This window comes from Aulonocara stuartgranti (assembly GCF_965226115.1).
Source record: "Aulonocara stuartgranti genome assembly, chromosome: 18".
Classification (NCBI taxonomy): domain Eukaryota; kingdom Metazoa; phylum Chordata; class Actinopteri; order Cichliformes; family Cichlidae; genus Aulonocara; species Aulonocara stuartgranti.
Window position 1 is genome coordinate 16,145,853 of NC_138954.1, and position 25,100 is coordinate 16,170,952.

General features: G+C 39.4%; 4 protein-coding genes across 6 annotated transcripts in view; 2 read left to right on the forward strand and 2 right to left on the reverse strand.

The window, feature by feature from the left end:
- Window positions 1-2,040: 2,040 nt before the first annotated feature.
- arf1 (ADP-ribosylation factor 1) lies at window positions 2,041-5,629 on the forward strand. 3 transcript variants are annotated; one of them, XM_082512964.1, is made up of 5 exons: window positions 2,041-2,151; window positions 3,545-3,738; window positions 3,827-3,937; window positions 4,057-4,181; window positions 4,277-5,629. In XM_082512964.1, exons 2-5 carry the CDS (start codon window positions 3,594-3,596, stop codon window positions 4,433-4,435), a joined length of 540 nt encoding a protein of 179 aa, XP_082369090.1. In that variant the 5' UTR covers window positions 2,041-2,151; window positions 3,545-3,593; the 3' UTR covers window positions 4,436-5,629. The 3 variants fall into 3 exon arrangements, with proteins under 3 accessions (XP_082369090.1, XP_082369091.1, XP_082369092.1); XM_082512965.1 differs by having other exon boundaries at window positions 2,073-2,214; XM_082512966.1 differs by lacking the exon at window positions 2,041-2,151 and adding an exon at window positions 2,513-2,722.
- Window positions 5,630-6,609: 980 nt separating this feature from the next.
- On the reverse strand, window positions 6,610-12,206 carry cUnh1orf35 (chromosome Un C1orf35 homolog). The gene is made up of 9 exons (XM_082514351.1): window positions 11,837-12,206; window positions 11,573-11,684; window positions 10,132-10,282; window positions 10,000-10,045; window positions 9,823-9,905; window positions 8,941-9,013; window positions 8,756-8,835; window positions 8,399-8,521; window positions 6,610-7,593 (listed from the first exon to the last, which is right to left on the reverse strand). Exons 2-9 carry the CDS (start codon window positions 11,667-11,669, stop codon window positions 7,338-7,340), a joined length of 909 nt encoding a protein of 302 aa, XP_082370477.1. The 5' UTR covers window positions 11,670-11,684; window positions 11,837-12,206; the 3' UTR covers window positions 6,610-7,337.
- A 44-nt stretch (window positions 12,207-12,250) lies between these two features.
- Window positions 12,251-19,278, forward strand: guk1a (guanylate kinase 1a). The gene is made up of 7 exons (XM_082514352.1): window positions 12,251-12,370; window positions 15,373-15,486; window positions 15,664-15,705; window positions 15,846-16,081; window positions 16,251-16,335; window positions 16,425-16,510; window positions 17,352-19,278. The coding sequence occupies exons 1-7, from the start codon at window positions 12,343-12,345 to the stop codon at window positions 17,382-17,384; spliced, it is 624 nt and encodes a 207-aa protein (XP_082370478.1). The 5' UTR covers window positions 12,251-12,342; the 3' UTR covers window positions 17,385-19,278.
- obscnb (obscurin, cytoskeletal calmodulin and titin-interacting RhoGEF b) overlaps window positions 19,278-25,100 on the reverse strand; it is a 64,906-nt gene continuing 59,083 nt past the window's right edge. Inside the window, exons 73-83 of the mRNA XM_082514350.1 lie at window positions 24,930-25,046; window positions 24,630-24,794; window positions 24,388-24,546; window positions 24,121-24,298; window positions 23,915-24,028; window positions 23,659-23,826; window positions 23,427-23,529; window positions 23,177-23,306; window positions 22,532-22,625; window positions 22,354-22,396; window positions 19,278-21,862 (exon numbers count right to left, since the gene is read on the reverse strand). Coding sequence (XP_082370476.1) covers window positions 20,755-21,862; window positions 22,354-22,396; window positions 22,532-22,625; window positions 23,177-23,306; window positions 23,427-23,529; window positions 23,659-23,826; window positions 23,915-24,028; window positions 24,121-24,298; window positions 24,388-24,546; window positions 24,630-24,794; window positions 24,930-25,046 — 2,379 coding nt within the window. The 3' untranslated portion in view covers window positions 19,278-20,754. The remainder of the gene's footprint in view (window positions 21,863-22,353; window positions 22,397-22,531; window positions 22,626-23,176; window positions 23,307-23,426; window positions 23,530-23,658; window positions 23,827-23,914; window positions 24,029-24,120; window positions 24,299-24,387; window positions 24,547-24,629; window positions 24,795-24,929; window positions 25,047-25,100) is intronic.

Consider the following 25,100-nt stretch of genomic DNA (forward strand, 5'->3'; position numbering starts at 1 on the left):
GATAGTGGTTTTATCGTTAATCCTAAATTGCACCTCTTCTTTCTTACATCTTTACCTTGGTTTTTGTCCTCTTCAATTACAGTGTGTGGCATCCACTGGAAGCAATAGCAATAATAATAGTAATAATAGTAATAATAATGATAATTGGTATACAGACTGTTGGCAGTCGCTTTTAACCAAGTTCCATGTCTGAGCCTCCAGCAATCCACCCCCAGCATGAGTCAACTTTGGTGTGTGTGATTAATTTATCAGTATACCCCCCTTAAGGATAAACTAGTCACCATAATTAACTGCTGAATAAAGTGAAGCTCGTGGCTGCCACCATATTTTCAACAGAAAATCGTTTCCTGAGGTCATATCTAAACTGGGACGGTGGGTTGGCTTCAGATAGTCTTCATCAGACTTCTTTTTGCAGTCAGAAGAGCTGCCCACTGCTGGCCATCAGAGGTAACACAGGTCTAAGGCACTTTTGCATTGGCTTTGTTTTTCAGATGTGGAACCGAAGTCTATTAAAAATAGATACAGCCAGTGATTTTCAAAATATTTTTTTCTTTACTGATAATTAATTTACCACTGGAATGCACTACGAGTCAAAATTACTTGTTTTAATCAGTGCTTACAGTATAGACTGTATATAGAAGCTAGATGTAGGCACTGTGATGTCTGTTTTGAAGTTTCCAGTTGAGCATCTTGTCCAGTGCTGACATGGATTTTAAAAACTTTCCCAATATTCACAAGTGAAAAGGTGGATCAGATTTTCTCGTTTAATCTTAACTTAAAAGATGGAAACTTCAAAATGAATTATATATAACTTGCTCATAGAAGTAGGAAAGTCCAGTGGTCAGGTCTCTGCAGGACAAATTAGCTGTATTAATGGTGGCCATCGCAACAGATTCTGCCAAAGAGAAGCTGAAATGAGCTCATAAGACAGGGCTCTGACTTTTTTCCTTTCATATCTTATCAGTCAAGAAGAATATTATAAAGCTGAATGATTAACCACAAGTAACTTGTGGACTCAGATACATGAAGTGTTTCAGGTTTTGATTAGTGCGGTTGGAAAGGAGGTGAACCTCGAGCAACTAATAAGCTACTCCTGGGAACTTTAGCAGTTAGTGGGTCTTCAGCAGGGATAGGAATTTTAAAAAAAATTATGCCACTTGGGAACCGCTTCCAAGTTTTTCAAAGCATTGGAACTGTGTCTGAACTTATCAATTCTTTTATCAATCCCTGTAGCTGCTGGCAATGCACATTAATTTCAGATCAGCAATGTCATACATGCGTGTCTAGTGTTGCCATAAAAAAGAGTCATTGCAGGGAAGACGAATGATTACAAAGCATTGCTTCATGAAGACAGATGATAGCCGTGTTAGTTGTAATGTCTGTAACATAATTATTTCAAGCGGGGTGGAAACAACAGCAACATACGCAACATGGGATTCACTTCAAGGAGTGTCATGTATTTGATGTGCACCACAAGTGCTATCGCTACAGTTTCCCAACCGAGCAGCTCATCAATGCAGATGTGTAACAAAAATTTTATTTAACTAAGAAAGCCTGAAAGAAAATGAATGCCATACTAGTCTGCCTTTATTTACTCGATTTTAGATGTTAACTGAGAGATTGATGTTACATCTAGAAATAGGCAGTAGTCTGTTTGGGATTTAAAATAAATTAAAAAAAAATCAGTTTTGATGACACTGAAAATCTGTTTATGTATAAAGGTGGATCAAGGATCAATAAGGGCTGGGCTGGTGAGCAGATGCAATGATTGCACTGGTATAAAAAAAACTTTATAAATTCCTATTCCTAGTTTTCAGGGAAATTTAAGATTCAATTTCAGTAGTAAATTAAAGTCAACAGGTCATAGACACAGCATGCTTATCGTGCATTTGTACTTGCCAGTACAAGGTAAAGCTATTTTTACTCTAAATAGTGCCATAACTAAAAAAAAAAAAAAAAACTAAACTAAAAAAAAAACTAACTAAAAGTGGAGGCTGTCATGTGTGCGTGTGTTTCTCCCCGCAACCACAGGGGGAGACACTTCTCCCGGCACGGTGAACGCAGGAGTTTTGCAGGAACCTCTGACGTGTCAGACTGTCGCCATTTTCCTAAGGAAGGAAACGCCTAGAGGGAACAAAACATTTCAACTGAGTAAGTGCAAGAGAGACTTTTTGTTAAAGAAAAAAGAAAAGGTAGCTTTTACAATATCTGAAGGTAAATGTACAAAACCCCATGTGTTGTCAAGCAAAATCGGCTTTAGTGTGTGCGATTCCGATCACCATAGTCAGAAAAATCTGACTTGCACATTGTTAGCGGAATTATCTGAATCGACGAGTCTGTCCTTCCTTTCTGTGTGCGTGGGAGGTTTTTTTGTACTCTCTCGCACATGATTTCATATTCAGTGTAACTGGGAAACACATAAATAGAAATGCAATTGTTGTTTTTATTTCTCAAGTTGGTACTCTTAAAATCTGAGCGGGTCGGACGACTATTAGCGTTGCACCGTAACAAGCTAGCATCACCGTTTGTTTACCTGCTCTGAAAGTTTTTGCTCCGAGCTAAATATTGAAAATGCTCCAGTTAGCCGCGTAAAATATTCGGTTCCAAACTGCATAAACTGAAAAGACAAATACTGGTACAGGGTGACAGCTAGCGAGTTTCCTTATAATTTCATTTAGTAGCTTTCAGGAGTCACGGAGCGTTTAACGTCCCTTTTATCGAGGTTGGTGCTACCACGAGTTTCTGCCTTTAAGTAGAATTCAGAAGCTCATATATTGCATATAGTATACATCACACTGATTAATGCGAGTGCGATAACAGAAAACTGCTTACAGATAATTGTGTTTAGCACAACAGTAGCATCATACTGATTTCTGAGGATATTTAAAAATGTCCTAAAAGTGTCTAACAGCCTTTACAGTTGCACTCCCATGCTGCCCACGTGACTCAATAACAGCAAAATTTCAAACATTCACCTTTAATATTTTGACACAAGCAAATGTAGCTGTCTGTAAGATGATTTGATCACGCCGTAAGACCCATCTCACTGATTAGATGAGGCTAACAAAACTTTAGTCATGGACATAGACTTTATTTAATCCCACACAGAGGAAATTCACTTGTTACAATAGTATAAGGGACAGGAAGAAAAAGCAAGTTAGAGATATATATTAGAAAAATAAAAATTGAAAATAAAATAGTGTACAAAAAATACCAAATTGCTATATGCAGAAAAATGCACCACTGTTTTTTTTATATGTACATTAAGTGCAGTGGGAGTAATAATAATAGTAATACATATGTATTTTTTAAAACTGTATTTAAGTTGCACACAATATTTTTTGTTTAATGTATGGCGATATTGAAGTTTGTTCTAGCCTGGATGGTGTGATCAACACATACTCAGACCTTCAGTTTACTGTCACAGCAATCAGAGGCAGTGTGTCCGTCATTTGGGAGGTTGGAACACGGTTTGGTGTTTTCTTATGTTTACCAGCAGCACGTCTCTGTATTGGAGCTGAACAACTCCTCTCTTTCTTCACAGGTTTTCTTTTTGTTTTTTTGGCCTTTTTGGGTTCCTGTCACCAGCCGCCATGGGGAATATGTTTGCAGGACTGTTTAAAATGTTCGGGAAGAAGGAGATGAGGATACTCATGGTGGGTCTGGATGCTGCTGGAAAGACAACGATTTTGTACAAGCTTAAACTCGGAGAGATTGTGACTACCATCCCTACAATAGGTAATACAAAAACTGTTTTACATGACACAGGAAGGAAGCCTAAAGACTCGGTTTGTTTTTAATGTGAATATTTGTTTCATATCTACAGGTTTTAATGTGGAAACGGTAGAATACAAGAACATCAGTTTCACTGTATGGGATGTCGGCGGTCAAGACAAAATTCGACCGCTGTGGCGTCATTACTTTCAAAACACTCAGGGTAGGTTTTTTCCTCATCGCCTGATATTTGATGGCTCATGTTAGGACTGCTATTTGAACATGTCTTCTGGTTTGTATTTAGAAGATTTACACCCATTTATTTGATTGCACCTGCTCCAGGTCTTATCTTTGTCGTGGACAGCAATGATAGAGAGCGATGTGGAGAAGCTCGTGAAGAGCTCCTGAGAATGTTGGCAGAGGATGAGCTGCGTGACGCCGTGCTGCTAGTGTTTGCCAACAAACAAGTAAGTCATCAAGTCTTTTATATAAGCAGGTGTACATCATAAACACTTTTCACCTTTCCTTTGTCTAATGATTTCTCACCTTCTTTTTTTTATAGGACCTCCCAAATGCTATGAATGCAGCAGAACTCACAGACAAGCTCAATCTTCATTCCCTGCGCAACCGACAGTGGTACATCCAGGCGACCTGTGCCACCACCGGAGATGGCCTCTATGAAGGGCTGGACTGGTTGTCTAATCAACTCAAGAACCATTAATGATTACGGCATTTTAAAATCCAATCTCCTCCACCCCAATCTCTGACCTTGCTAAGATCTTGCTAAACTGAGTTATGTTGTACTGGAAGCTGTTATTACCACAAACATGCAGGCCAGTGGTGGGGGTGGGCTATTCTTGTAAAGCAGCTTTATTTTTATTTTTTTCACATTTTATGTAAGTGTAAATAAAGTTGGTAATGGGGCAGCTTGTTGCACGCTTTAAAATCCTACTGTGGTGATTTGTCTTTCTGGCTGTTGGGCAGCCATGTGTGCATTGAATAGAAAAACAAAGGCAGGGACTTTACCAGCAGATAAAGGTTACACGTACTGTAAGGACTGATTTTAATTTTTTATTAGAAACAATAAAGAATCATACACTGATTATGCACTACTTGCAACTACTACTGGTAATTTTTATCAGTAACTAGAAGTACCAGCGCCTCAAAATAAGTATAAACACTGGCATTGACTATATGTACTGACATTGCCCCCCCCACCTCCGTCACGCACAATCTGTGAACACCTACCAGCCTTTGTTGTTTTAAACTAAGAAATGTTGCATTGACCTCACATCTACCTGCTTTGGGGTAACAGGGAGGAGCCAGCCTCTTGAGCCTGCATTGAATTCTTGTATTTTAGAGTCTCAGGTTGAATATGTGCTGCCTTTGCAATGTACTTGTTAGCAAAACTGCATGATGTAGTCTGTTTGTCTTTAAGGGCATGCATTATTATCTACTGGGTGTTTACATCATACAGCTGCAAAGGAACTCTTAGCCCACTAATTACTATAGCCATACACTGTTAATTTGTTGTAAGGAGTGGCTTAGCATCCTCACTAAGGGCTCTATTAACGTTTGCCTTTTATTGAACTCAAACCTGGGAATTTGCATTGTGCAGCTATGACATTAGTGCCAATGTTTTCCTTTGCAGCACGTTGGGTTTTCTTTCGTAAACTGGCCGTCCATAAATGCCTTTTTTTTTTTTTTTTAATATGAGACACATCACTTCCCCCCCTCCCCCCAAAACTTATTTGTAAAGGGTGTGGCTGTTTTAACTGATTGCATCGTTTGATTTTTAGCTGCCTAAAATGTAATGTTATTCTCTTCTGGTTGTCTGTGTTCTTATGTAAAGCTTGATACTGCAATTGATTTTCATTTTGTTTCACACCATGTAATAAAATCTAAGTTTATGCTGCTTTTTGTAGGCTGTCCCTTGACATCAACTATTACAGAATTAAATGAAGTTTTAGACTATTTAGACAAAAGGATTAGGCATCACCTTGGCATTTTTCTGCTCAGCGAATCAATCTAAAACAGAATATGAGAACACGTATGTGCAGCAATTAATTGGCAATTGATTTTAGTTGCAGCATTAATAGAATTACTATTACAAAGGCCCCAAACTTGTGTCTGTGACTTCTTAAGGCTATCACCCCTTGACCTAGGAAGAAATATGTTGCCCCAAGGTGATGAAACCACCCAGTGCTTAGGTTAAAGCAGTTATGTGAAGAGCACACCCTGTTTCACATTGTGTAAGGGTGGCAATCTAGGACCACATTCTTGCAGGTTGATTAGGCTGCTACGGTTAATGCAGCCAAGCCTGTAAAACATGGCAGGAGAGTATGGTAGCGGTGGAAGAGGAGGTAGTTTGAGTCTTGGGTCCCTCATAGGGTGGCTTTGTCTAGCCTTCTCTCCTGCTGCTTCTTCAGCTTGGTTTGTGTGTGGCGGTCTAACGGTACTCGGCCATATAAAAAAAAAAAAAAAAGGGCCAGCCTAGTTTTTTGCACTCTTCTTTATGAATGCCTTGCTCTTTTTTTAGTGTACCCCCCCAGGTGCCAGTCCACAGAATACCCTCTTTCAGACCAATTCAAGGCAAATGCAAACACTACTCTATTATGACCAGTAAAGAGCATTCCAATGGTATCGCACCAGTCGGAGCTGAACCTAGAATGACGAGGGATTACTTAGAAAGGAGAATGGCCAGTGTCTGAGTAGTAGGATGAGACGGAGATGTATAGATGGAAAAAAAGGTGTCAAGAAGCATCTTGAAGGAGCAAATGTTTAGGTTTTCCAATATGAAAATGTAATCAATAGAAGTTTGTGTTGAAGGATTTTTGCCGGCAAGTGCTTAGGCAGTCAGGTGAACGGCTCGAATAGAACTTTCACTCAAAAGAATGGGGTTCAAGTCTATGCATTTTATTTGTTTTGATATGGGTTTTTTCTCCCTGTCACTGTGTGGTTAGGCACCAAAACTACATGCTTAGATTCAAGAAAAGAAATACTTATTAACATACACTCTTTTACCAGTTTGATTATAATCGTAGAAGGCTTCTTTGGCAGCAAGCCCTTGAAGCTACATTCCTGTGCAAAAAGTGCCAGTTGCACCATGTCTTTATGGTAACCTTAAAAAAAAATAAATAAATCAGACACGTTCATGTAAATAACTGAATGAGTCATGTCATGACAGGGTCATGTAAGAATTTCCATGAGGGATTATTGTGTGTGCTTGCAGTAACAATGATCAGGGTTGAACTAATGTTAAATAAAAGCTTTGAGGACAAGGAAGAAAATCATTCCACTAGCTTTGGAAAAAAAGTTTCTATATTTATCCAAGATAAAACCCCCAAAATACAAAGCTTAAAGCAATACAGAGTACTTGATATTTGATGATTAAATAACTCGACGTGATCAAAAACTGTCAAACCAAAACACCAGTGTCACATGAGCAACCTTCTGAATGAAGAAGTTAAAACCTGAGGCTAAAGTCTGTTACACTGATTAGAGTCCATCCACAGTCTGTTTGGCTGTTCAAGTAAATAAGGTCTTGAGGGTCTGTCAAACTGCTGTAGAGCACTCTGTCCACATTATGCATGTTTGAATCGGGGGTGGGGGTGGGCACGACATTAGTCGTCCGAGTCTGTGTCATGGCGCCGCCTGTGGCTTTGTGTGGCACCAGCAGGGGCCTTCTTGTGGCTGGCAGGGTTGCGAGGGACAGGAGATCCTCCATCAGAGGAGTCTGTGTCGTGCCGCTGCCTTCGATGATGGGGGTTGGAGCGCTGTCGCTCAGCCTTTGCTCCCCCCCTTGAGTGGCTGTCATGGGGTCTGGCTCCGCTCTGACTAACGTATGATGGATTATGATGATGGTGGTCCTTTCTGTGCCTAAAAAGTACAAGGAAACAAATAGTGTTGGGATTAATGCTGTGAGGGTATGGAAGAATAAACGGCACCTGCAAGTGGAAATAACTGGCTATTTTTTTTGTTTGATAAAATTGTGTTCAAGGTTATTGTTATTCTTTTCCTATCGCACAAGTTACTGAAGCACATAAATAACAATGTTTAATCTGCCTCTTCAAATATTGAAATATAAAGAAAGTCTTGTGACGCATGCACCCCATATATAACACAACAAGTGAAGTTGTTGCATGTAAGACAGTGCCTCACTGCCCTCTAGTGCTGACACAACAATTTGGCTCCCAACAAAAAGACTGCAATGTAATTTAAAAATATAAACAGGGCTGCACATAAGTGGTTCGCTATCAAAATAAAAGATCCGCACCAGATAAGTTGTAACGCACGTTTGCGTACATAAGATGTTCTGGAGGAGGACAGACATTTGTTTAGAACTACTAAAGATGTCGAAGAAGCAAGCTCCGTAAGCAAATACTTTGGTGTTTCTTAATGTAAACCTCGTTCACCCATTCACACACCTACTTGAGGAAGTGCTTTTTTTTCATGCCTAAGCACTTTTAACCTAATACACACACGCTCACATTCCGATGGACGCATTGAGGGCAGACTGGGGTTCTTTGCCCAAAGATACTTCCAATTAGAAGTGGGAGCAGCCAGGGATTGATCTACCTCCACAGCCCCCGTCTTTAAAAACACGATTCTAAAAACATATTTTGAGTTTGGTCCAGACTCACGCTGAATAGTGTTTGAACGTTAAATGCAGAAATAAACCAACCTCTTCCTGTTGTCCTCAGAATCGGAGGAGGATGAGTCTCTCCTTTTTCGTTTTTTCTTTTTTTCCTTTTTCTTTTTCTCCTTTTTGTTCTTTTTTTCTTTGTTTTTCTTATTACTGTCATGCCTTCAGAGAGGGAAAAGAAAGTAGTGAAGATTACATTTCAACAAATTACATTATTTTTTCATTTCAAATGTATTATTATCAGTATTATTATTATTTACGCATTCTCATTCATTTGTTCACTGGCTATTATTAAAAGAAAACTTAAGAAACTGGATACAGGGTCAGATTTTGTCCAGTAAATCTAAAAGTTTGTGTGTCTGCAACATTTTACAAGTAGTAATTATCCAGTCTCACCTCTGTTCCTCCACCTGTTTTACTGCACTCTCATTTGTTTTTGTTGCTGAAGCTTCTGTATGACCTTCAGTCCTGACGTGCTGGACAAAAAGCATTTCTTAATTTTTGCACAGAGTGTAAAATGCCTCAAAGCAGAGTAATGTCTAAGCACCACTACCCCAAAAAAGGTAATAACACAATCTTACTGTAAAAACCGGCAAGCCCATTTTAGCAACTTCCTTTTCTTTCTGGGACAGGACCATTCTCCGAGACCCTGCACTGCAGAAGGAAACATTGAAAACACAATAAGACACTTTAGAATCAAAACATTGAGAAAAGAAGCTCTTTTGACACCACTTTTTCCATGATGACAGTTTACATTTTTGCTGACTTATCAAATACACTAACTGGCCACTTTGCTAGGTACGCCCGTTCAACAAATATCTAATCAACCTGTCACAAGGCAGCAACTCAGTGCATTTAGATGTGTAGACATGTTTAAGAAAATGTGCTGAAATTTAAACTGAGCATCAGATTGGTGAAGAAACGTGACACTGAGCAAGGCATTGGTGTTGGTCCCAGATGGGCTGGTCTGAGTTTTTCAGAAACTCCTGATATACTGGGTTTTTCCAACACAACAATCTCTAGCGTTTACAGAGAATAGTTTGTTTTGGGGGTTTTTAACTTAAAACATAAGATATCCAGTGAGGTACTATCATGCCAATATAGACCAAGATCTCTGAGGAATGTTTCCAGCATCTTGTTGAATCTATAACACGAAGAATTAAAGTATTTCTGAAGGCAAAATGGCGTTGAACCCTAATAACCCCCAACGAACTAGCAAGGGGGTACCTAATAAAGTGACCAGTGAGTGTATGATTAATTTAAAACAAGAGTCCCTGATAAAGATTAAACTACCTTCACCTTCAGGTTCTACCTTCACCTTAGTGATGCATACTGTCCTTTTAACAAATATTCATTTATTTTTATGTTGTTGCTTTTCTAGATTTATTTATTTTACTCCAAAAATAAAGCACCTTTAAACATCACTGTTTCATGTGGAAAAAGCAAACATAAAAAGAAGTCACCTGGAGCTTCCTAAACCAGAAACACGGTCAACATTTCTCTCGTCGCCATCAGCCTCGTCCCTCCTGCAAACCTCTACAAGGTCCTGCCATAGAAAGTCAAATAAAAATTCACATCACTAAGCTTTTGAACAATAGCAGATTTTTTTTTTTAAATCATTCATAATTTAAGTCACACACCTCTTTGGTTAGACCAGTCGGTTGTCTCTTTATATTCTTGTGCCCTCTAAATTGATAATGGAAAATGAGAAATTACTAAACTGGTCAGTTTAAACTTCCTGTTTTATCTCTTTTATGGGAAGTTGTACATACAGTGCAGCCATCAACGCTTCTTCCTCTGCTGCCTTGACAGCAGCAAGTTCCTCCTCTCTGGACAAAGGTGCACCACCCTTTTTGTCCTTTGCATACCATGTCAGATCTTTGCCTTTTTGCCAACGCCCCACTGGTGCCATCAAGGAGTTACCTGGAAACAGAGGAAGTGATGACACGTGATAAAGATTACGGATTCCAGAACATGATGTATGATAATTTCCTTTTCATTCTTAAGTAGGGCTGTGCGATATGACCATATCCAGATAAAAAACATCTATCGTCCGATAATGATATAAATAACAAAAATTTATCATTTTCTGTAAATTCTGTGAATCTCGGGTAGCTGAAGTGTTTCCAGCTGGGCGTCGTGTATCTGGAGTCGAGTGTTTTACCGATGCATGAAACTACACATTTTTAGACATAGGTTGTAACGACCGCCGTTTTCTTTGCGAGTATTTATTACAGGGCTGCTGCAGGGAAAAGCCTGTTCTAACGTTTAAGTCTGAGGTTTATTCAGTTTATTTTGAAAACTCTCAACAGGATCTTGAGCTTTATTGTGAAAGGTTTATGTTTTGGGCCATAGCATAACACTGAATGAAGCCAGTGTTACAGAAATCCAGATGGTGTCAACATTGTTTTTTCCCCAAATAGTCAAGAATTGTGCATTTTTGTTTTGAAATTATTTACAGTACGTATAGGAGGGTAAAGTCAATTCAAACAATGTCTTACAACACGATAATTGTGTGTGTACAAAAATGTGCACAAACACAAACTTTAATGGATTTTAGGGGCCCCTCACTAAAACGACTTATTCATTAGTCATGGCAAAGATGATGTTGGTATTGTTAGTATTGTCCCTTTTTTAAGTTTCCTTATTATGTACAACTTAAAAGAAAAAATACTTTTTTTTTATCTTTCTATTAGCATCCTCCCCTCCACAGCCACGTGTTTAAACAATATATTTTAACATATGCTGATAACATCATCTATAATGAGGACCTTACTGTACAATAATATTAATATGATGCTTTTCCATGAGTGCTTTTTAAAATGCACGTTCCTGAACAATTTAAGTAGGGTTACTTTTGGGAGTCCTATTTTTCATCGGTGGTGGCCGCTATGTAGGCTAGCTGCTGTTGGTTTGCTGGGCATGCTGGCAACTGTGTAGGCTCACATAACGGAGAGACTACGTGTCTGTGCTCAGGGGTGGGAGCAATGAAAGCTAGGACTTGCTTTGTGTAGACTGAAAGACAAGGCGAAAACCCAGCCATTAGACCCATCCAGACTTCGTGTAATGAGGGAAACGACAACAAAAGGTATGGGAGAGTTGCATGTGAGGCCGTGGTGTGCGTAGTTTAAGAGCTCAGTTAGAGCGATATGAGCAGCACCGCATCTGGTTGCTGCTGATAGCAGACAGATGGCTACTATCTCCTGTACTTACCGAGATAGTTTTCTCTGTGTTTGTCGACTTTCACTTCATTCCAGTTGAACTGGTCCTGACCTCCCCGTACACCTCCAGATCTCGAGGAACCGAACATTTTAATCGGGTATCTCTAAAAGTTAAGGCAAAAACAACGTCCTGTTAACGCGAAGAGCTAACTTTTAGCCACGTTAGCACATGACCCGCGCGACCGGCTAGGCCTTCAGCTAACACTCATCCGGGGAGTTTTTGTGGTAAGTTTAAATTCCCTATGGTTACTAGGACCTGTTGGTGAGAGGCTTGCTTCTTAGTGGTAATGCTTCCTTTGCCTAGAGGCAAACTGCTTCCAGTTTCCCCAAGTCTCCGCAGAGCGCAGGGGAAATAGTTTGTTTAAACGCTAGTTAGCTTAAAATCGTTAATATGCGTCTTTAGGTTATAGTAATTACTGCCAGCCCGCGCACATGTCGGTACTGCCGCTTTTGAAGAGGCTGCCTGATTCCAGTTGAAAGCATACATGCATTCACAATAATAATAGCTTTAAAATATCAGCGTCTTCGTCATTATTTGTTTGGCTAATGTTGCTAAAAGCCCTGCTTTTTCAGCATTCTCTCGCGCGCATTCTTGACGCTCGTGAACGTCACTTGTTGGTGTTTTGGCCTGTGGTGATGACGTAGGCAGCACGGGTATCTTTAATGGCTCTCGCGGTGAAGACTCGGAGCACAGCAAGGGAGGGAGAAGACACGCAGGAGACGGTGCTTTAAGTTGTGGATTAACGCTATTCCTGTCCCATAATGAGACATTTTTCCAGGCTATTTTCAGGTAGGAATGAGGACGTTTGGTGGGGTTTTCTGCTCTCTCCAAATTGCGTGTTGTGTCACGATATCTGAGCGTGCCATTCATTCCTGGAGTCCCATAAGAGAAGAAGATGGTTCATGTGTTTACCAGAGTGTTTTAAATTAACATGGCTGACACAATGTTACCTGTGGTTTAATTGTTAGTAAGTCTGGTTTGGGATGTGTGATTCAGGCATGGAATAATGGTAGAAGTGCATTTAAGCCTATTTTAAATCCCCATTTCACTTCCAACAACTTTAACTTCTTATTACAATAATGTCAGTTTTTATATGATTATAACATACAGACTTTGCAGTTCCTGTGTGCTATATATTAACATCAAATGCATATTATGAGAAACAGATGACGAGGCCTCACTATGTGAAAAAGATACGAACTGTTTGTCCTCCTGATTAGAACAAAGCCACTGTTATCTTGATGTTACATAGTGTTAGGGCGACCAGATGTCCCCTCTTTTGTTCTCCTGCCTTTCACACATCTTGAGACAGCGTCCCACATTTTGGCTGGGTCTGCAGGACACACACTTTTCTAAACTCTGGGCCTTACCCAGTAAATATGAAGGGCGGGCTTCTTATTACAGTCAAATTAAGTAAACCATCTAATGTTGGGCCCATCAGCGAAAATTACAAATTACCCCCCCCCCCCCCCCCCCAAAAAAAAAAAAAAAAAAAAGCTATAATGGAAAATACTATAGAGAAAACGAAGCAGCAGCTAAATTGTGTGTGTCATAATCGCCTAGAAACTGCTGAGAAAAATGTATACCAATTTGTGGATCCCTACAGAAACTGACAGACTGTTACCAGACAGAATAGAAGCTGAACTAAGAGAAGATACAGAAGTGTATATAAAGCTTTCACGTGGTGCAAAAGCTAACTTTAGCTGCCTTTTATCCTTATTGTGTTTACTTAGTAAGAGATTTGGAAAAGCTGCACTAATCTATTTGACTACCTCCCGTCATTGTTTTTCCCCACGTTTAGTTTGTTGTATCTGTTCACCCAACATCCTGTGTGTGGTATTACAGGATTGTTACAAGATGGACCAAAGCTTTGTAACTTATTTTTTCCAGCTACATTTTCCCAGTTCAATTAGACATCAATTAGATTTTTTTTCAATTCAGTTTTAATTTTATAGCACCAAATAACAACAGCAGTTACCTCAAGGTGGTTTGTATTGACATACTCATTTTTGTTTTGTTTTGGGGCTTTTTAGAAAAATTCCAGAGACCAGGGATATTATTATAATGTCTTTTTAAGCCCATATAAGAACCAAATATGCAAAATATCAAGAAATATTTGCTTAAAAGGAGGCTGCATAAACTTTCTTTAAAGAAAAATATCCAGATTTTTATTTCTTGTAACGTTCACACTGAACATGAAGCGGATTGTCTCTGACTTTAAAAATGCAACATTGCATGTGATTTTCAAATCGTGCTTCAGGAAATGATTGCATTACATGCAATTTAGTGCACGTGGTTAAAGTCAGGCGCCATGCAGCTTCCAATAAATGCTGTGTGTTGATTATAAACTCACATGGCTCTCATTTCCTCTCATGCTGCTCAGTTTATGTAGGAAAGGTGTTCTGTGTTAATTATTTTAGTGTCTTGTGTTCTTACTTAAAGGGTGCACGCTATGCTCTTTACAGCTTGATAATTTCATACTTGGACTCCGCTAGAGTGGCTTTGCATGATTTACAGTCTCAGTCCAGCCCTGCTGGATTAAATAATCAAATATTAAACATAAAATCCTATAAATTATTTAAAGAATCCAGTTTTTATAAAATGAACTCCTACATCCTTTTATTAGCCATGATTCTGTTTATGGGAAGCATTTGAAAGATGATGGAGGAAAACTGCTTGGAAATCAGAAACCTCATAATAATGTGAATTTTATTCTCTGCTCTTAAAAGATCACACGAGCATCCAAACATGCAGATCAGTTTACTTTTGCTTTCATTTTAAAAGATTGCTTAGACTTTATTGGGATTCAGACACCTCACCTTGACGTAGTAGTGTAGTTAAAACTAGTGTTTTAATGCCTTTTATTATGCTGTGTTATCTTCTTTACTAGGTTCAGTGTTTTTTTTTCGAGACACTTTGAGTGTCTTGTAATGAGAGGTTGTTTGAGCATTAGGGCTGAAACCAAAATGCATACATGGCTGCATTATAGCAAGTCACTACCAAGTCATAAGATATTTAAACTGAATCATAAGATGGAACTTTAAAAAAAAAACTAGTGCAGTAAAATTGGCCCTGCCCACTCCCCGTCTCTCCACCCATCTGCTTTTAAACACAATCTGCAGACACACAATCGTTCCCTTCCTGTTGACTTGATTTTCCTGTCTGCGTCAGCTCTGTGTGTTTTGAGGTAAGGGGGTTAGGAGGAACGTGAGACTCATTGCTTAATTCTTTACTTTTGGTTGATAGTCAAGCAATTTGTAATAAAAGAAATGTGATGTAACAGGGAAGAAAAAGAGAGATGTAGAGAAACAAAGAACTCTGACTGCCTGCTCACAAGATGTTTGCAGATTTTAGTTTGAAGGCTGATGAAGGTGTAGTTTGAGTAAATAAAAATATCTGTTAATTAAATTTAAGATAATTTCCTTTTCTTTCTGACACTCACAACCAGAGTTGGGTGCTTCAATTAGTAGTTGTTCCTCGACAGCACTATGGTAACTTCACAGCTTGCTTACCAGTTGATTGCTTTAGCTCTCCTGAGGGCTGTTTTGCTCTCATCATGTTTTTTTTTTTTTTAAACATTGCTGGCTTAGCATTTTATGGCGTGTCCCTCACCTCGCCGAGGCTTCTCTTTACCTGCCTTTTACTAACAAAAGAAGCAAAAACCCTTGTGACTGCACAGAGTAAAGTTGGTCCAGTGATGACTCATATTGTGTGGTTACAGATTTGCTCTGCAGCCTCGCCCATTTGTTTCCTATAACAAACCACACTCTTCTTTTCCGCTGTTATTTCAGTTATGGCTGGACCCAGGCCCGTGGTGTGTAGTGGCCCATCAGGGGTGGGAAAGAGCACTCTGCTGAAGAAGCTCATGAAGGAATATGAAGGTGTCTTTGGCTTCAGCATCTCACGTAAGTGTGTCTATGTCCCTGTAAAGAATTTCACATTACTTTTAATATTTATTATTTTGCTGTTGAGGTTTGTTAGTCATGAGTAAAGCTTTTATTTTCTCCCTAAGCGAGTAACAAATTGTTGCAGCGCCAGATTTTTAAACTCTAGTGTGACAGAAGTGTCTTTTCCGTTCTCAGATACGACAAGAAAACCCCGACCTGGAGAGCAGAACGGCATAGGTACGGCATGTCACTGCTCTTTCACAACCAATGAACCTGAAAGCAGGCTGATTAAACAGTTGGATTTTTTTCTCAATTGTCCTTTTTTTGTGTACTTTCTTTCTTCTTCTTCTTTTTTCTTTTTTCCTCCCGGGTTTCAGATTACCATTATGTTACGCGGGATGTGATGCAGGCAGGCATCGACAATGGCGATTTTATTGAGAGTGCAGAGTTTTCCGGGAACCTGTATGGGACGAGTAAAGCAGCTGTCCAAGAGGTCCAATCCAAGAACCTCATCTGTTTATTAGACATTGATATGCAGGGTGTGAAGAACATCAAAAAGACAGACCTCAATCCAATGTTCATTTCCATCCAGCCACCATCCATGGAAATCCTGGTAAGCACATAAGATTTGAAGTGTACACAGCACGTGTCTGTAGTTTCCCATTTTTGCCACCAAACAAGTGGGTGTTGTCACCAGTTAAATTTTGCATCACAGGGATCAGGTAAAACGGGTTTTGGCTTCTGAATTGCTTCTGTAGGTTGAACCTGTTCTCTTGTTTCAGGAAAAGCGTCTAAGAGGCAGAAAAACAGAGTCGGAGGAGAGCCTCCAAAAGCGTTTACAGACAGCCAAAATCGAGATGGAGTTTAGTAAGTAGCTGTGATTTGCTCTCAACAGATCAAAGTTACAAACTATAAATCTGCACGTCATAACCGACCATGAATGGATCTCTTTCTAGGCAAAGAACCTGGTGCGTTTGATGTTATAATCATCAATGATAATTTGGACGATGCTTATGCGAAGTTGAAAGACGCTCTTAAGGAGGTGAGTTACGATTTCACAACACACACTTTCTATTTATTTTTTTGTTTTTTGCAATCTGTCAGTTTAAAGTTTGGCAATTAAAGTTTTAACATTAACTTTAAATGTTATGCCAGGAACACTTTTAATTATTCAATGTATTTTATTCTAAACTAAACATCTGAATAGGGATATTTACTCTGTCTTCAAAATGACAAAACTGTGATTTATAAACAGCAATAAGACGGAGATGTTCTGCAGTTGAATAGGAGCATGTCAGCAAGTGCATGCAATTTTTGTAACAAACAGGTGGAAAGTGCAAATCTGTTGCCATCTGCATACAAAGAAATTCACATTAAACAGAAATTTGATGTTAACTGTTCACATTCAGTCCACCAGGACCTCATGGAACCTCTGAAACAAAAAATCTATCTAAACTTTATGAATCTGATGGCAATCTAATCAAACTGTCACCAAATTGAGAATGACTGCAGTCATTACAGGTTTCAATCATTTCAGAGAGGTTTTAAATTTATAGTAAGCCCTCTGTACTAGTTGGACTTGTGTAAAATGCATTTAACCTTAGATGTTTGTCAGAAAGATGTTACTAAAAGTTGATGAAGAATAAACCTTTATTGAATCCCGTTAGCTCAAAGGATTTTCGTCCGGTATGACTGGTAGGTTATGGATAAGAAAAATATTGGAACCACATCCTATAAAAAACTACTTGCAGCCAGAGTGATTACTGTTCAGCAAACGTTGCATAGGCTTGCTTTCATGTTCTTAGTCTGTTCTTAGTTTCTTGCCACAGATCGATGTGTTCCCTGACTAATTATAAAACCTTTTTTTTTTTTTTTTCCTGCAGGAAATTCATAAGGTCAAGAAAGTGTCCTCATAGGAGAAAGCAGCATCATGGTCGTCGCTCAGCCACTCCACCGACACACAATTCCACTCTTGTACATTCCCTCAGATGGTGGTCTTTGAAACTAGGACAATTTCCTTCAGCAGATATACAAAAAGTTTTTTTTTTTAGAAGTAGTTACTAATAAATAACTTAGTGTAAAGTGGGACATTTTTATTTAATTTTTTTTACAAACAAAGTGCTTTTCACATTTTATTTTTACACTGAAGAGGAGACACCCTGAGAACTCTTACTTGAAGTACAACTGGCATGATGAGCGGGAACAATTTGATGCAGACAGAAAATACTGTGTGCAACCGTATTCTTTTGCAGAAGTACAATTCATTGCATCATCTGGACAGACTGGTTTTTCAAGGATTAGGGGTTTTTTTGTTTGTTTTTTTTGAGGGGGGTGGGGTTTCTTTCAGTCTTTTGCAACCAGCTACACTGTGTTGATGTTTAATGTCTTAGATGCAGTGAAATACACAAGTGATGGTCAGAGTTAGAGATTAAAACCAGCACTCGGGCCCCCTTTAAAGTTTGGTAAGTAGGTTTGGGCAGTATCTTAGTATCGTGTGGTACCAGGCTTTTTTTTTCTTTTTCTTTTTTTAGACAGAGTACTTTCTGTACTGTTAAAAATACAGACACTCCTTTGTGTTATGCTTATGTGATGTATTTAGGTCATATTGTAGTGCACAGCACTCGTCAGAGGGCAATTACTTCTGATTAACAGCTGAGCTGAATGAGCTGTGAAACATGGCAGTTGCAAATGTTGGGGTGGATTTCGAGTTTAGTCTCATCTCCCTAAAGATAAACAGTTTGTCATAGTTCAAAGTGAGCACCACCTGCCTGTACTGAGTAGTGTTGCTACGCTCTGGCTGTGTAGTTAAGCCATTTATTCTGACACAACTGTGCATTGTTAAGATCAAAATAATCAGGAAAGCTGATTTTATTTTATTTTTAATTTGGCAGATAGCCGCTTAACCTAATCGTGAATCAGTGTTGTGTTCTGATAATGTTCATGAGTTTCATAAACTAATATTTTTGGTGCCAGCTAGCGAGGGTGAGAGAGATTAAGCATTCAGCCAGCTAATCTCTCACCCTCCTACCTGAAGTGTCATCTGTCATCATCAGCTTTTAGTTTATTTACACAAATGTAATCGTAGACTTGGTGAAATGTGAGGAAGGTAAGAAAGACTATTTTGGCCAAGCCTATCAGGAACATGTGGTGACTCTTTACTTTTAGGGGATATACCTTTGAAACAGTAACATTATTCCAGAGTTAGTAAACGCTTTATTTTTTTATTATGTTATATAACTTGCCAGGTAATGTCCTGGTTCCTTACACTTTGTTTGCTGGAAAACTAAATACTGCTGTGCTCATGTAGAATTGAATCCCATCACAGAGTTAGAAACAGTACAACTACATTGTATTCTTTTATAACACATGTTTATTTAATGTTGTACATTTGTGAAAACTTTATATTGTGTAAGTTTCAGCTTTAGCTGTACAGTAAAATGACAGCAAATTTGTTGCTTTTTTTTTTATTGCTTAGAATTGAGAAAACAGTAAATATTTTAAAAATGTCCATTTTAGATTGGATAGCCAATTATGCCTAAATCGTTATATTCCTGTATCTTGTAACATTCATTCCTTTGCTCAGAGTACTTTATGTTCCTGATGCTACTATTTAAATTCAAGTCTCACAAATGTTACATCATGCTGAACAAATACACGAAGGCCTCTTTAAAACCAAACTAGCTGTTATAGGAATGTGCTTGTTGTAAACATGTACTCAGCACTATGACTTTTATGTTGAAACATCAGTAAATGTTACCATACAACAATGCAGAGTTTGTGCTATATAAAGAAATTACTACAGAAGCTAATTATGTGGCATATTTGCAGTACTTTTATTCAATTGAACACGTTGTACTCAACCATGTTTTGTCCAAAACTACACATGTACAGTACAAGCAAGTACAATCAGTTTGTGATTTAAAATTATTACATAAAATCATCCTTTTAACAGACACCTTTTGATCAACACAAACACCACACATGTTTAATTAGGAAGTTACTCTAGTTACTTTTAAATTGCACTAAAAAGTTAGTAAATTTTGTCAGCTGAAGTACTTTGCATAAACATCTGCGCTCAATCAAATATAGGATGACAACTGGTTATTCTAGAGAAACACATCTGTCTTGGAGAAGCAAATACATGCAGTCACTCATCTACATATTTGTCACTTGCATAGGAATATCCCTGTAACAACCTGAGTTTACAGGCTGTTTCACCGCACTAGCAGACACAAATGCCAAAAAAGTTGAGTAAAAAATTCAGTTGATGGTAGGAACTTGGAAACAGGCATCTGTTCACCTACCAAATGATTTGCTCGCGCAAATGTCGTGTTTATAAACTGCTCACTAAGGAATCATTCACAACACCACAAAATAATGTAGTAGAGATTTGTGATTCTCCAATTTGATTAACTAACAGCTCCTGAAACACAACAGTCCCCAAGTTTACACTACTTTTATATTCAGTGTTGTTTACTTGAAACATGCATCTCATTACCTCCCAATATTTCCAGCTCCAGGAATCCAAAGTGCCATAGCATGACCTGAATGGTACCAAAGTAAAACCTGAAAAAATATAAATCCTATTCATGTATGTTGCAATGGACTAAGGATTACATCTGGATCAGTTAATACTGGGGAGTAAAGCTGATCATTCAGCGTAGGTACACTGTTAAACATCATTGTAATTTGTTATCTCTCAAAAATGCATTTTATACCCAATAAAGACCAATAAAAAATAGACACTAGATTTCTCTGCAGTCACAAATTAATTATAACAATCATGCAAGTAAATAACTGTAATATGGTATACCAGTGGATTAACCATCACAGAAACATAAAACTTGTTGGTAATCACCAGTACTGTTAATTTAGGGAGCTGTGACATAAACCTTACACTGGGGGTGGCAGTCTCATAAATTTGTCAATCACTGTATGTATAACCAAAAAACATTTATTTTATTTAAAGACTTCAACTCACCATTAGATATGAAGGTTTTAATCAGTAAATGTCAGACCTTTCTTAGCTTCTGCCCATCATGCATATTGTACATCACACAACATGTATATCCCTATAGTTTCCATCTCATCTGTAAGAGACAGAGTCTAACAGTCTGTCAAGAAAATATCTAAGGATGACACTATTATCTGATTGGCAGGCTAAAAATGGAATGGTTTGTCAAATGCAGTAAATGTTGCTCAGGTTACGATCTGTATTTTCATGTTTAGTGAATGTCCCTATTTAAGACTAAGAGGGTTTGTGATGCCAAATTAAATGTTTGCTTTTCACTGGTTCTGATAAAGGTCATCTCTAATTTGAAGAGTGACAGGATTGCCAACTGATGTGTAACCATAGGTCTGAGTTGACACTTTGGTTTTAAAACTCTGCTGCCTGCCCTCAACTCTCTGCACCTCTGAGCAGTACGAAGGCTTCACTTCCAGCTTTGCATGGCTCACTTGAATAGGCACATTCCTCTCCGCCCTGGACCGAGCCTCCCTGGCCTGCGGTGGGACAGCAGATGAGAAAAGGCTGCTGGAGAGATTCTCCCTGAACCGACTAAAGAAGCCAGTCCTTTGCCGGGGCACCACATCAGGCCGGCCCACGTTGAGAAGCACCGGCTGTCCCACTGTAGAACCGCCAATCTCTCTCTGAAGCACAGAGATCTCACAAGGCTTTTCGTTAACGTGTTGCGTGTGGGAGGAGCCATAAGTCTCTCCTTCCTCTGGGACGTAATCCTCCAAGTCCTCAAGGGTTAAAACACGATCTCCTTGTTTTAGGAACACAGGCTCTTGCTTTCTTGCAGATGTATCCTCCTCGTCATCGGGTTCAAAAATTACAGTTTGTTCATCATCCAGGTCGTCGTGATCTTCTTCAGCTGTAGCGAGAACAGAAGAGAGCTCGTGCAGCTCCCCAGAAGCAGACCCAGATGCAGCATCAGTCACCTCTTCCTCCCATGAGAGCGGCTGGCTGCTGATGTCTCCCTGCAGGTGGGCCTGTGCTTGCTCCACAAGCTTGTTGTTGGAATTGTTAGCATTTGGGTTTTCCACTGGAGACCTTTTGGGTCTCGAGGGTGTGCCTGCACGATCAGACCCTGCTGGCGAAATACCTCTCCTCCTGGACAACCTGGGAGACTTATTGACCTTATACTCGATGACCTCTTCTACTTCAACCCACCTGGGCTTGCTCTCTGTTCCCCTGGCTTCCGCCCCCTGGGGATCAGTAACATAGAGAGTTGGGATAGTGGTCTTTCTTGGAGTGGGCATCCTCCTTGTCCTGGCTGTAGGAAGCTCGGGGGTGGAAGTCTCAGAGCGGTGGACACCAGCAAGAGTCAAGCCAGGTGATCTGTGTCTTCTCATTCGAGGATTCTTCACCACGGTGGTTATAGTCTCCTCACTGGAATAAGAAGTGCATTAGGCCTATGTAAATAAAACCCACCTTGCTTGGAGTCTTGGATTTAAAAATAATATGATAGTAATAAGCTGCAGTAATTAGGCTGACAGTTGAAGTAGACAGCACCCTGATGAGAACAGCCCACCCTTTCATTATCCTTGTGATAGATTCCTTTTGCATCGAGGCTATAAATACTACACAATGCATACATGGAGCCAGAGAGGAAAAACACACACACACACACACACACATACAGAAAAATGCCCCAAAATGCCCTATGATGGGCAATGTTATCTAATGATAAAAGCAATACCTACACAGATACATGAACCCCAAAACTGCAGTGGAACTTTATCTTAAAAGAACCCCCTTAAAGATTCCTAAAATATATATTATATAGAAATTATTTTATTAAAGTATACTGTAGTGTTAAGTTAAGAAAATCCAAGATTATTCAACATCCAACTATTCGATCTTACTTTGATCGTACTTACATGATGATGGTTTTCTTTGGTATTTTCGTCTCCTGCTCGGTAACTGTGGGAGGAACATGGACAAAGCATGATGGTTATTTTGCATTGCTAAAGCTGCACTCAAAGCATTTTCTGCTCAACAAAAACCACAAAACGTCCGAAAAGAGTAAGACTGTATGGATAAAGCCAGACTTGCTACCTTCAATGGTGATGGCCTGCTCACCAGAGCGAGCCACAGCGGAGGGGAAGACCAAGTCAGCAGCACACTTTGCACTGCCCAGACGGTTCGACAACTGAAATCCAACAGATATATTTTTAGAGTCATAAATGTAACTCACTGCTGCTAATTAATATCAACTATCTTGAAACTAATTTATAGGCACAAAGGCAAATGCATGACCTGCATTAAAATCTCCCCTCATTGACCCTTAAAAATAAAGGAAATGTTATTTTTGTAATTATCTGAGATATTTTCTTGTATTGAGACCTCTTACTGTAGAGCTCCAAATTCTGAACAAATAGATCTTAATAGTTTTAATGATCCTAATATATTTGGAGTACTTATGTCAATCATTTAACATTAAGTGTACAAAACTCGAGGTTCACGAGTCTCCCTGTCTCACATATTATAACTGCCCTCCCAGAGCCTCTTCATGCCAGACATTTCTTCCTCTTAAATGTATTTATTTTACTGTTACTTGCAACAGGGCTTTCAAATTGTTATATCTCTCTATGTAATGCTGTATGGTCTTAACCTTACTAAGTGATTGCCCAGAGATTATGTACACTCTGAAATGTCACAAAACGAATACAGATAAATGGAAATGAATTAGTCTAGACCAACCTCGCACTCATAGTGTCCAAGGTCTCTCTCTGTCAGGTTTTTGATTACCAGAACCAGAACGCCACTCCGGAGCTCACTGTAGGTCTGATATTTCTGCTGGTCAGTCAGCAGCCTGCCATCCTTGAACCACCTTGAACAGGGACACATGCAGAGAGGAGACAAGATTAGAGGACGGGGTTGATATTCAAAAAAAATTGCAAAACTGAATCAAAATGAAGGAAAGAAGAAAACATAAGGAAGGTATCCATACCTCACTTTGGGCTTGGGGGCGCTTTGTATTACACAGGTGAACTGAGCGTCCTCACCGGCAACAAAGATGGCATTCCTTATTTTATTTACAAAACGAGGAGGTACTAAAAGAAACACATGACAGTGTTTTATGTTTTAGACTATTCATCATTGTTCACAAGAAAAGTGTAATGAAGCAGTAGAAAAGAATACTCTTAGGATCATCCTATATATAGGTATGATGTGCCACTTACCCTGAACTGTGATCTTTCCCAGAGTACTGGCATTGCCAGCTGGACTTGTGGCAAAGCACATGTACTGACCAGAATCATCTGCAGTCATATTGTCCAGGATTAGTGTGCAGGAACCATCAGGGTCCTCGATGATGATGTGATGTGGATCTGCCCCCACTGCGCGTCCATCTGCATCCAACAAGTAAACAAAACCACTCATGAAACAGTCTTTGAATGTCACTCCACATGGCTAATAACCATAGAGGAAATGCCTCACCCTTGTACCAGGTAACCGCAGGTTTGGGTACTCCAGTAACTTTGCAAGCCAGCTTAACAGTCTGGCCCAGCTCTGCTGTGCAGTTTGCCAGAATTTCATCAAAATCAGGGGAACCTAGAAAATAGTTTGGTATAAAAAGCTGTGCTAGAAATTCCAAGCAATAGAGAGGTAAAGAAAAAAGTAAAACTGCATGGAGTCCCACTCACTCCATGCAGGCATGCTGTATCGCTGCTGCAGTTCTCTGAGGTCTCTCAGCCACGAGTTCTTGATGGTAACAGTTCGGGCTTGTAAGGTGTACTTCCTCACAGAATCCTCGCGCTCATGCCAAATCTCAAAGGCACGGTCATCACCCTCCACTGTCTCATTCACATCAATGTTATTCAGCTGAAACAAGATAAAGAAACCAACAAACATCATTTAGGCCGCTGACCATGAAAGAAAAGATGAAACTAGATTATGTTAAAAACACTTACCTTCATCATGTTCTTGAAAATATATGCTTGTGTATCAGTGTTGCTGTCTCTCTTGGGCTTGCAGATAATGCAGTAGTTCTTAAAGAGGAAGACGTGACGGTGGTGACCTCTAGAGGACGTTCTAATTCCAGGAGCACCCTCCCACACTTGGAAAGGCCCCTGGTGGGAGAGAGTAAGCATATGCAGACAGTCAAATGCTTATGTGTAATCAAGACCCTGCACAGTCGGCAGCTACGTGGTACCTGTCTAATTGGTTCTCCAAGAACTTCGAGGGTGGCAGGATAGTTCTCAATCATGGAGACATGGTGGGTATTCTCAGAACGCTGAGGGAGTGCAGACACCATTGCAAAAGCTTCTTCCAGCAGGCAGCAGTTCTGACCATTTCTTGCTTTGTTTCGAATGAGCTCCTGAAGATGTTGCAGCAGAAATTTCAACAAAACTGAAGTTACACTGATCGTGTACATAATTTAAAGGCTCTAAAAGCAAATGACTGAAAAGTAAATAACTGACTCTAAGATGATTGTATGCATGCACTCTATTACCTTCAGGAAGGCCTTGTACTTCTGAATCCTCTCCAGTGGCTGTTGGAGATAGGCATTTATGCTTCTTACTGGTGGATCTGCAGGGTCTGAATTAGCCTGTGCTGTGTCAGTATATTCCTGTTTTTTGGAGTTTAAAAAAAAAGATTTTAACAGTTGGCACATTTGTAATTC